Here is a 12,527-nt window from a genome sequence, read left to right as displayed (position 1 = left end):
TGAGAGAGGATTGAATAAGTTTGGAGTTGTGCCTCATTGACACATTCTCTGCCACAGAAATGTTTGGACACTAGCAAGTCTCACCTAAAAAGGTTTCCATTAGCAAGACTCTGGCTGGAAACAGTCCCAAACATAAAGATTTGGCTTTAGGATTTTAAAAGGGAAAAAGAAGAAAGTAAAGATCCTGGGCCACTAATTTTTATTGCCTCTATTGTAGCAAGTAGCGATGCACTGCCACAGGGTTCCAGTGTTATTATGCTCTTATTTGTTTTAAAGAGTAATGGCTTTATTTGGGTTTTCTCTCTACCATTTTTGTGTTTGGCAAAATCAATGTTGTTACTGTAGATTAATGCTCTTTCACCTGTGTTGTGCTGCTTAAGGCAGTGAGGAGAACTGAGGAATACTGTTACAAGGTGAGCTTGTCTTCACTGGGGAATAATAGGATAGCAGATATCCTGTAGCAAATAACTATTTGAATACGATCCCAGGTTCCAAGACTTGGAAACTATATCTCTTTCATTCATAAGCAACAGGAAAAATAATAGCTGAACCATGCTGAGTGAGACGATTTAATCCAAAACATTTTGCAGTTTGTAGTCTTCATAATCTCTTTATATTTTTCAGACCAGTGTTTTCATTGGTCTGTTTGCTGTACAGCCAAACATAACTGCTGCTTCTGTGCTAAAATGATAATAGTAATATATGAGTTCTTGGTTTGTCTCTCTTGGAGCTGCTAAGGAAAAATACTCTTCCAAGACACTGTTAAGTAATGTTTCATAATTATCAACAAGACCTGAGCTTTACAAACTGACAAAACTAATTATCTAACAACATTTTCATGTTTGCTCTCTTACTTAAACAGTCAAAAATGCAAATGCCTTGTGTATTTAAGAACATGTAAACATTTGGTTTTGTTATCCTCCCTTTTCATTTGATAAATGTCATTTTTTGGTGATACTATTTCAAAATAAAAAAAGAAAATATTAAGGGGCTAATAAACTCCATGGGTTATTTTGCATATACATATTTATTAATTACCTACACTAATTTATTAAATAGTGCAAAGTGAATCAAGCACTGACACAAGGTTACTGGTGATAAAGCATAAACAACTTAGTTCAGTCTTTCTCTTCAAGTTGTCTACAACTTGTTTTATGAAGCAAGCCTAGAAGCAGAAAGGAAGAAAATTTGTATTTACGTTAAAGTACGTATTTGGGATTCAGCAAATTAGACTCCAGAATATCTCTTACTGGCTAAAGTTTAGTTTCTGTGGTTGAGGAAATAGAAAATAGAGCTTCTGCATGTTATGTCTATCACTGTGACTTCCATATACAAGAAGGGTCGTAAGGAGGATCCAGGGAACTACAGGCCTGTCAGCCAGGCCTCGGTGCCAGGGAAGGCTATGGAGGAGATTGTCCTGAGGGAGATCATGTGGCAGTTGCAGGACAGCCAGGGGATCAGGCCCAGCCAGCATGGGTTTGTGAAGGGCAGGTCCTGCTTGACCAACTTGATCTCCTTCTATGATCGAGTGACCCGTCTGGTGGATGAGAGAATGGTCTGGTTGATGTGGTCTACCTAGACTTCAGCAAAGCCTTTGACACTGTCTCCCACAGTATTCTCCTGAAGAAACTGGCAGCCCGTGGCTTGGACAAGTACACTCTTTGCTGGATAAGGAGCTGGCTAAAGGGCCGGGCCCAGAGAGTGGTGGTGAATGGAGTTAAATCCAGCTGGCGACCGGTCACGAGTGGTGTTCCCCAGGGGTCGGTGCTGGGGCCTGTCCTCTTCAATGTCTTTATTGATGACCTGGATGAGGGCATTGAGAGCACCCTCAGTAAGTTTGCAGACAACACCAAGCTGGCAGGAAGTGTTGATCTGTCTGGGGGTAGAGAGGCCCTACAGAGAGATCTGGACAGGCTGGATCTCTGGGCTGAAGCCAACGGGATGAGGTTCAACAAGACCAAGTGCCAGGTCCTGCACTTTGGCCACAACAACCCCAGGCAATGCTACAGGCTTGGGGCAGAGTGACTGGATGGTTGTGTGGAGGAAACAGACCTGGGGGTATTAGTCGATGCTCGGCTGAGCATGAGCCAGCAGTGTGCCCAGGTGGCCAAGAAGGCCAGTGGCATCCTGGCTTGTATCAGAAGTAGTGTTGCCAGTAGGAGGAGGGAAGTCATTGTCCCTCTGTACTCAGCCCTAGTGAGGCCCCACCTCGAGTACTGTGTCCAGTTTTGGGCCCCTCACTGCAAGAAAGACATTGAGGCCCTGGAGCGTGTTCAGAGGAGGGCGACGAAGCTGGTGAGGGGTCTGGAGCACAGGCCTTATGAGGGGCAGCCGAGGAAGCTGGGATTGTTCAGTCTGGAGAAGAAGAGGCTCAGGGGGGACCTTATCACTCTCTATAACTACCTGAAAGGAGGTTGTAGTGAGCTGGGGGTCAGCCTCTTCTCTCTTGTAACTAGTGACAGGACGACGGGGAATGGCTTCAAGTTTTGCCAGGGGAGATTTAGGCAGGACATTAGGAAACACTACTTTTCTGAAAGAGTGGTCAGACGCTGGAATGGGCTGCCCAGGGAGGTGGTTGAGTCACCGTCCCTGGAGATGTTCAAGAAACGTTTAGATGTGGCGTTGAGAGACATGGTTTAGTGGGGTTATTGGTGGTAGGTGGATGGTTGGACTGGATGATCTTGTAGGTCTTTTCCAACCTAGCTAATTCTATGATTATGTGTGGGTATATTTCGTAATTTTATGTCAGTCTCCACATTCTGCCTCTTATGCATGTCTTCAATAAAAAGTCTGCTTTTCTGCTTTTTATACTGTAACTAGCATTGGAAATGAGTTGCTATTTTTAACTCTTCAGCGTTAATTCACATTTATTCTGATATACCAAGGTAATTAAATTATATGAAAATATTTTAATGAGAATGGATGGGAAGGTTTGGTAGCTACCCAAATAAAGATGGTTTGAAACAAGTCCAAAACAGAATCATGTTTTTTGTCAAAACCAAACCTTGGAAAGAAAATGCAAATTCCTGCCACTGTGTCTTATTATGGATAGGAATAACCTGTTGGAAATGAGTTAGTGAATTGCAGTGATAGTGGACAATTGTTTGTATAGTTCAGAGAAAAACACAGCCTGCTATTTGTACCTTCATTAAGCAGTAAGTGGACAGGATCTGACATGCAGGATTGGGATAGGTTCCTTGAAGTTTTAACAATGTGACATATGCCCCACTAGTTTAAGTGTTTAAAGTTAAGTTTATCATGGAGGGCAGCACAGGGACACCAATTGTAGAGACAGACCAGGCAATGAGAAGAAAAAGTATCCCTAGAGGCATAATTACCTCTAGTACTGTACTGAAACCTCTCCCATCTGACAAAACAAATCAAATTATGTTTTCATGAGAAAAAAAAAAAATGTATGCATTGTACCATGCCCCTTAAGTGATCATTTGATTTAGGCGGGAAAAGAAATTATTTTAGCATGTACATTTTTTGTTACCTTAACTGCATATAATCTCTTAAAAAGCTATCACTCAGAAAGTATGGTCCTGTAAGAAATATTAGAGGACTGCTGGATTCCTCTGAGTGATGGAATGCCAGCTGTCTGGGAGAAAATCATCATTCCCTTTCATGCTATCTTCTCAGAATTGCAAAATCTTTCCATAAGAGGACTTATTTGGAAAGCTGTTCAGGTGCTTTTAGTTCTTTTAGTTGAAATTGCTGAGGATGACTCAAGAAATACAAGATCTGACCTTGAACAAATCTTCAGGGCTAAGCTGCGTGATCAAGTTACTGAGCTACATGGTGTGGTAATATTCCACATTCCCTGTATTAACTAATGCCAAATTCAAGGAGATTCCACATGAAAGAGGGCTAATTTAAGATTTAAAATTGCCCTACCTCATAAGCATGTGCAGGAACAGCGGAAAGTTACCCAACTTGGCTGAAGTGCAACAATATGACAATAAATGCTATAGAGGAATAAAGGTCTATAGCCAGCAATTATTAGAAATCATGCATAATGACTTTTTTCTTGTTTTATATTCTTTCCAGTAAATAACTATCATGGAGAAGGATGCCTAGATATCTGAGGCATATGCCCTCATATATAAAATAATTTTCATTATTTGCTTCTCAGATCATAAAATTACCAGGATATCCCTGTTCAACACTCTGATGAAACTCTGAAATGCTGATGGCAATGCAAGGCAATCTAACTCATTATTCACATGATGTGAGCAACAGGCAGGCTCAGCAGATTTTGAGATTCTGTGTCTGCTTATTCTGTATTTTGCCCTTTTAATCTCTGCTGTGCTTTGTGTTGGTGGTATTCATTTAACTTTTGCAGGTATTTCACAAGATGTTTCCCTGCTTTCGCTGACCTTATCCCACCTTTAGGACTTTCTAACCATGTCTGTCTCTGAATAGATTACACTTTATGTGCATTTCCTATTAATTGCCTTCTCTCCGCATCACTTAAGGACTTTTCCTGGATCCCACACATATCCTATTTATCTAGTTATCATTTTTCTTACTGATTTACTCACTAAATGTGTTACTTTTTTTGCCTACATTATTGTAAATTGAATTCTTAGCAACATTTTCTTGCTTCTTCCTCTGGTTTTCTATCCTTTCAACCCTTCCCTTCCCGCCCTTGGAGGGCGACCAAGATGATCAGAGAGCTGGAGCACCTCTCCTATGAGGAAAGGTTGAGGGAACTGGGCTTGTTTAGTTTGGAGAAGAGAAGGCTCCGGGGAGACCTCATTGTGGCCTTCCAATGCTTGAAGGGAGCGTATAAACAGGAGGGGGATCGATTGTTTGTGAGGGTGGATAGCGATAGGATAAGGGGGAATGGTTTTAAGCTGAGACAGGGGAGATTTAGGTTAGATATTAGGAGGAAGTTTTTCACTCAGAGGGTGGTGGTGCACTGGAACAGGTTGCCCAGGGAGGTTGTGGATGCCCCGTCCCTGAAGGCATTCAAGGCCAGACTGGACGTGGCTCTGGGCAGCCTGGTCTAGTGGTTGGCGACCCTGCACTTGGCAGGGGGGTTGAGACTCGATGATCTTTGAGGTCCTTTTCAACCCAAGCCCTTCTATGATTCTATGATTCTATGATTACATCTATATCTACATATATATATAATAGAGCTTTTTGTCTAAATATGCCCCTGTCAGAAAGAGCTTATTTCCTTTTCTTGTGTTTTTTTTTTTGTTTGTTTGTTTGTTTGTTTGTTTTAATTATTATTTTCCCAGGAAGGAGCAACTCTGGGAGAAAGTAAGCTAACATGTTGAAAGTTGGAATTAGCAAAGCTTTTAGAGCCTCGAGGGAGCTTTGTATTCATTTCCCCTGAGCCCTACTGGTTAGCAAGTCTGTGTTTGGTGTGTGCTGTGTGTAACATCCTTGCACACAAAGAACAAACAGAATTTCTGTCAAAATGGCTTAGCTCAAGTTGAGATAACAACAAACAAGGGAAGAATAAAAGTGAGATACCCACAAGGGAGACAGTGTTTGTGTATCTTCCCTGATAATCTAGTTAAATTGAAGGCAAAATTGCTAGTTTCTACCACTCTTCAGAAAATCAAAGCTGTAGCAACACAAGAAATAAGTGCCTTAGTTCAGAGCTAAATACTGCATCCAGTTTGGTTCTTTCCAGAACAATATCCATAGCTTCAAGGCTTTAAAGAAAGGCCATTTTTAATTTATTCCTGTTCCTGTGACAGTAGTGCATCTGGTTCCATGCATGGCAACTGACCATATTCTTTGCATACAAGAAGTAAGCGCCAGCTAACTTCTTATCTGCACCTTGAAGAGTCTGACTGAACAGCTTTGCTCTTTGAAGGAAATCATCTTCCACGCCTTTACGTCCGGTTTGATATCGCTGGCTTTTGGTGCTCTGATTCCTGGGCAATACCTAATCACAATCTATTCTAATTCAAAAATTAAAGTATTTTTGCATTAAAAAGTATACATGCCAAACAAGGATACTAGTTATTTATTATGTATTAGCTATTAAGAGCTGTAACTATTAATTAGTTATAATAATAATGAAAGTCACTTATTACATTTGTTCAGTATTTTTTGAGGATATTTACCTTTTTTTAGTTATTTTTCTGTAGTTTTACATACTGCTGAGTAATGAATATCAGCCATTATTTCTTTAATGCTATGCTGTTTGAGGGTAAAAAGAAATCACTCAAAACCATTAGAAAATGGATTTAGATATATTAGAACTAAAACCTTTGTAGTTACTGTCATTTATCCTCTGTTTTAAAGAAAAGACCCAGAAAACTTTGTTCCTGAGCATCTCAGCAGCCTTCTTTATTGTGAAAATGCATTTTACCCCTAACTGAAATAGTGAAACAAAGCTCTCAAGCTGTCATCCTCTCATGCAAATATACATGCACTTGCTAAATATTGTACTGTTTATTAAACATAAATATTTCAACCATTACATGAGAGTATGAATCTCTGTTTGGGGAATACTACCATATGTATGTAAATGGTGGTCAGTTCCACAAATTTTCCCTTTTTAAGAGCATTCTGTGGGTTTACTACGTCGATTTTACTGCATTAATTTTGCTCTAAAAGACAGAACTGCTGCAGTGAGCAGAGGCAGTGGGAAACCATTGTGTGGATTTGAGAAATGTTGAGAAAACCTGGCAAAAATAGTGGGAAAATTTCTTTTGCTTGAATGAAAGTCCTTTTTCTCAGTAAAAAGATAACTTTCATTGTGGATCTCTGAATCCAGTTTGTCCGAAGCCCCAACCTTAGGACTTACTGTATTCCTATTCCTGCATCTTGATCCAGATCTACTAACAATGATAGTTGTGAAAAGCTGAAGCAGTATTTTAAGAACTAAAAATGCTGTGCTAATCTTCAGAAATTGTTTATCTGCTTGTTTCATTATCTGTCCATTTATATCATTCTGTAATAATACAGGAAAAAGTACGTTTTTTCTTTTTCGTTCAAAGCACTTCATACATTTCAATGTGTTGAATCCTTAAATATTCTAAAGCATGGGTTAATGATATCCCTGTTTTAAAGATGGAATACACAGAAATAGAGAAGCTAACATCGGCATTTTTCAAGCATCTACAGGCTGATAAGCTTCATAAAAAATTAAGGTATACAAAATTGGTGATTTTTTTTGACAGTGAAGGTCATATGGTGCTGGTAGGGCTGCAGGGCAAGCCTGTGGCAGTAGTAGGAAAATAAGAGGCCCAGACCTCCATTCTGTCATTTCTCATAAGCAATCTTAGGAAATATCAAAGTTATAAATATGTTACTAAATTAAAATAAGTTTTTGTTTGTTAGGGATTAAAAAAATGAAGAAAACAATTTTGCAGAAAAGTAAGAAGAACTAATTACAAGTTTTAGTGTCTGTTTCAGGAAGAGTCACTTTCCATTTCATAAGATTTGTAGAAAACAGAGATTTTTGAAGTTTTTGAGGACAGTTTGCAAGCAACAATAATATGATTGAATTTAAAATATTAATCTCATTAACCAAAAAAAGATTGCATCAAGAACAGCCATGTGTAGTTAGAACAAAGATAAATTAATTTACCCATAGTTTCTTCATGTTCACTTGCAACACATTAGCAAAGTAAAACCTGCAACTGTAGTTTGAAACGGACAGTTATCTCACATCTAGAAGAGTCTGTAGAGAAAATAATGTCTTTGCTCTACTGACTTTGACTGCAGATAGAGCAAATGCTAAAGTATGTTTCAGCTCAACTGTTTGTCTCTTGTCTGCTTGACTATAAATGTGAAGCTGCCCTGTCTTTTCATCAGAATCCCCTTTCCCTGTTCTCATCTTCATCATTCTTCTTCTAATTCCAGAAGTTCTTCTAAATCAGTTTGTGTTTTCTTGTGTTTCAAACATTCCCTGAAGGACTAAAACTAAACCTGAAACACACCTCTCCCAGTGTCCTAACTAGGGTCTAATCACAATAAATTATTGAGGAGCTGAAAGGGAAAACTTCACTATAGGATAGAGACTAACTGCTTTGGGAGGCTGATTACAAATAAAAAGTTCAGATGGAATAATAGGGAGTTTTATTCTGTTTTTCCTTTTGTAGAGCTCAAGCTTGCCAGGTACTGACGGTGCTTCACTTCTGGTGCCTTTCAGTCCTGTTAAATATAAAAGCAAGTTAGGCCTTATCAATACTTTAGCATAGTTTCCTCCACCTCCAGTCTGGAGCCTCTGCATGTGTGCTTGTCATGGTGTTATGATTTTTGGTTATTGGTATTCCACATCATAACATCATGTAGTGTATATACCTGGTTCTCAGAAGAGAAGAACTACTACATTCCCCAGGGGACTTTGCTCCCCTGTTACCGTCTTCCAGTCAGAGGGAAAGATAAAAACTCGAATATCACGAGACCTGTCCTGTCTTCTTCTCATCCCATCTCTCATCCCAGCAGCATCTCACTCCCCAGCCTCCTCACCATCAGCACTAGAGTAAGGCTTCTTCGGTTTTTGGATGCTCTCTCTCATTTTATTGGATTTATTAGCTTAAATTGTAATTATATTGTATTATATTGTGTTATTTTGTATTCTGGTATCTTATTTAGTAAATTAGTTTGTTCCTCCTCAGATCGTTGCCACTGTTTTGTTCTCAGGCTCATCTCCCTACCCTTTTTCCCTTTCCCTTTCCCGGGGTGTGGGTCCACAGGTCCCCCGCCCCATTTGTCATGGAACCGGGCAGAACAGCCCGTAAACCGTTGACAATGCTGTACGCTGTTAGCCTGAAAATCCAGAATCGAGACACTGGGAGGCTGCTGACGGGTTTTCTGCCATTGACGTGACACATCTGCTGTGGTAAACTTCCGCTGGAATGCCAGGCTCCGCAGTGCTGGCCTGGGCAGCTGCCTCTGCCTCAGCAGCACCGTGGCCATACAGGTTGTGGTCAAATAGACACTGGCGAATATTATGTTTTGCTCGGTCAAAATAAACAGCTTAACTCCTGAATCTTAATCACGCTTTGTTGCCTTGCTTCCTTGTTTTTATCCCTGTAGGATTTTTCATCCTCTGAAACCAAAAAGGAGGCCATATTCTGCTTCAGTTTCTGAAACCCTGTCATTTTTTTTCCAGACTTTCCATTTCATGCTGTTTGAATTTTATTAAGATCTCTTTACACAAAAGCAGAGTACCAGCTATATGATGCCCCGAGGGATCTAAAAGACTGTTGCCATAATGTCTCAAAACTCTTGAGACATTTTATTTCTACCATAAGCATTTTAGAGAATTGTGTCTAAAGATATAAAGTATCTTAAATGTTTATAACAGGGATCCCAATCTACACTGGATTTCACTTAGTTTGTTTTTTTTTCCTATTGTCTATTAATTGGCATATCACGCTAATGCTGATCAAATAATTTCTCTCTGCAAACTGAATTGTATTTTCCTTACATCTCAGGAGGAGACTCTTTCTATTTCAGAGCTATGCACAATTGTCATATCATGATTCACCTTCTCCTAAGGCTATGACTTTCTTTTTAGCATCTCAATTGATCTTACTATGTATGTTCACCAGGTATTTTCCAGAAGCACTTTTATTTTATCTGTTTCTGCCTCCAATACTTTCTATTATGCCCAGCACACTAACTTACAGCCACGCATTCTTTATAGTAGGGTCACGAAAGCATGCCCCCTCCAGTGTACAGGCAAAGATCTTGTAGATGTTAATAAGGTTTTATTTTCACTGGTCAGTTCTGAAATCAAAAGGAACTGCTCGGGTCTAAATAGTCTCATATAAAGCACAATACTCTAAATTACTTAGAAGTAATTTTAAGAATTTAAGAGATGTGTTTTTGAAATAAAATTACATAGAAAGCTTTGTTCTAATCTTTTAAAAAGAGAACTCCTGACAAAAATGATTCCATTTTGAAAAAGCTGCTTTGTAATTTTTTTTGTACGTGTAAAATAGCAGTAGAAGTATTTAATGATTATTTAATTCAAATAATATAGTTCTATATGTTAGTTTGATTGAACAATATCTTGAAAATCTAATCTCTCAATAATCATCTAGATTCTGGGGTGAAAACTTTAAAGATATTGATTTTTAAGATGTTTTAATATTAAGCTGATCACTACGTATTTTTCTAAAATGCTTGCTAATTCTGTATGCCTTGAGCTTTCTGGGGACTTACTGAAGGTGTTGGGATATTAGAAAAATTAGATATCATAAAAAATAATTAAGCAAACAAAAAGAAATTAAAGAAACCTAGTATTTTAGGACAAATGGAAATATTTCTATTGTTGAAGGACACTATGCATCAGAGACTCGAATGAACAGTTTTCTGTCAGAGGTAATTCTGAAATCTTTACAGGAAGGCTTTCTTTTGTTCCATTTCTAAAATTGCAAGAATTCTATAAAAAGCACAGAAATCAGCCACAGATAATGTAATGGAACTGCTAATATAAATATGTCAAATTGCACCACTGTTCAACACAGTATAGGTCTGTGAAGTAACTCAGTAATAATTGATGTCTACTCATTTTTTCTGTTTCCCAGCCCCCTGTTACTGCGTTTACCATACATAACACTTCTGTTCCTCTTAACAATGCCACAAGGATATCACAGATAAGGATAACAGCAGTTGCTCTCTCAAAAGAAGGCAGTTGATTTTTGTTGTTGTTGTTGTTATTTAATCTTCTTATGCAACAGAATTACTGTTCCTATTGTCAAATAGACTGAATGTCTCGTTGTTATCAAGATAGCTTTAAATGCTGCCTCGAACAAACATACTGAGGCAGCTGTATTTTAACCCTTGTAATGCTGGTTTTCCATGCAGCTTCTTTGTAGAGATCAACCAAAAGAACAGTGTTATATTAAAAAAGTCTAAGTCAGCTTTTCAATGTCATGATATGCTTTGTACTTCTTTCATCAACTGGTTAAATGAATAAAATTCAGGTCCTACTTACCCTGCAGACATTTGAAACAATGCCATAAACAGCTGACTGTATTACCTCAAATTTTATTCTGTGATAAAACTTCCTTTTTACTGTTCAGAGGATGATTAAAACTGAATTTAGAGGTTATGTTCATAGAGTTCTGCATATGTCTCTTGGAATATGTCTCTCTTCAGTGGTAAAAATAACTGCAGATATTCAGAATCCTAGAGATTAACTATAAAAGTTGGCATTTTCTATTGCAAGGTGTGCACTTTTTATAATAGTTAGATAAAAATTACACAGTACTCATTTTTTCCTTCTGTTCTTACTGCAGGATGTGTGACACGGGAGAAGGGCTGTTCACCTTTCAGACACGAGAAGGAGAAATGATATATCAGAAAGTCCATTCTGCAACACTGGCAATAGCAGAGCAACATGAAAGATTAATGATGGAGATGGAGCAGAAGGCAAGGGTAAGATCCTTTCACCAAAATATTTAAACTTATAAAACTGGTAATTAACAAAAGAAGTCTTTAGTAATGGCAGTCCATGTATTCATCCATAATAAAAATAATAGCTGCATGGCAAAGAGAAAACCATCTTTTTACATATTTTTATGGTCATGGATTTTCAGCATATTCTATGTGATGATCTTTTGTTGGTGTCTTTTTGGAAGAGTAGAGACCACTAAATGATAGGTCCATGATTACCTACTTGGAAGTTGTGGTTCTTTTACTCAGAGTTTAGATGAAGCCAGCTGAAAAAAAAGACCCATGTAAACACATCTAGATGACAGCAGGCACAGTCTGTATTTCTTAATCCAGGAAAGGCATTAGTTACCATTACGCCATAGTAAGTACCAATGCAAAGTGTGATCATAAAGAGCTATTTTTTTTTTTATTTTACAGTCAGAATTTGTAGTTTTTACAAGTTAACTTTATGTACTCAAAGAAGCTTCTGAAAAGTTTGGAGATTTTTAAGACAAAAAGAAAAAAGTAAAGATGATCTTCAATGATCATTCCGGAAAGCTAACTTCGAACTGTGGTTTGAAGTTACCTTTATATCAAACAAAGAGGAAACATATGGGGAGTCCAGTGAACCTTGTCTGCATGTTTTTCATAGAATCATGAGTTAGAATCATTGAGTTAGAAAGGACCTTAAAGATCATCTAGTTCCAACTTTCCTGCCATAGGTAGGGATATTTTTCGCCTTTCCTCTGAGATGTCCGCAATTCTCCATATATCTTACACCTCCTAGAAAGAGGTGTGAGGATAATTGCACTCTTTCCATTGATTCTCTCTTCCTTCCTTCCCTTGCTCACCATGCATGTGTCCATGCATGTTTGAACAGCAAAGGGCCATACAAGACCACACTGTCGAACTCCCAATCCTGATTACTCCCCAGAGCAGTCTATCTTTCTCTATTTACTGTACAAGTAACTTGAAAAAAACTTGTATTTCTACAATAAAATTTGCTGTATTGAATGCTCCCCTCAGACTCTGCTTGTCTTTAAGTAAGATGGAAAGCTATAAGAAGTGCTTTTTTTTTGTAGTTTTTGAAAAAAGATGATTTTTTTCATTAAAACTAGACAAACTAGGACCATGTGAAGAAAACTTGAGATACACAAATTCTG

General features: G+C 38.2%; 1 protein-coding gene across 1 annotated transcript in view; it reads left to right on the top strand.

Moving 5' to 3' along the window:
* DOK6 (docking protein 6) overlaps positions 1-12,527 on the top strand; it is a 262,715-nt gene that overhangs the window by 174,559 nt on the left and 75,629 nt on the right. The window contains exon 6 of the mRNA XM_021386341.1: positions 11,229-11,367. Coding sequence (XP_021242016.1) covers positions 11,229-11,367 — 139 coding nt within the window. The remainder of the gene's footprint in view (positions 1-11,228; positions 11,368-12,527) is intronic.

The sequence above is a fragment of the Numida meleagris genome, chromosome 2, assembly GCF_002078875.1.
Source record: "Numida meleagris isolate 19003 breed g44 Domestic line chromosome 2, NumMel1.0, whole genome shotgun sequence".
Classification (NCBI taxonomy): Eukaryota; Metazoa; Chordata; class Aves; order Galliformes; family Numididae; genus Numida; species Numida meleagris.
The sequence above is the reverse complement of the archived record's forward strand: the minus strand, read 5'-3'. Positions and strand labels throughout refer to the sequence as shown.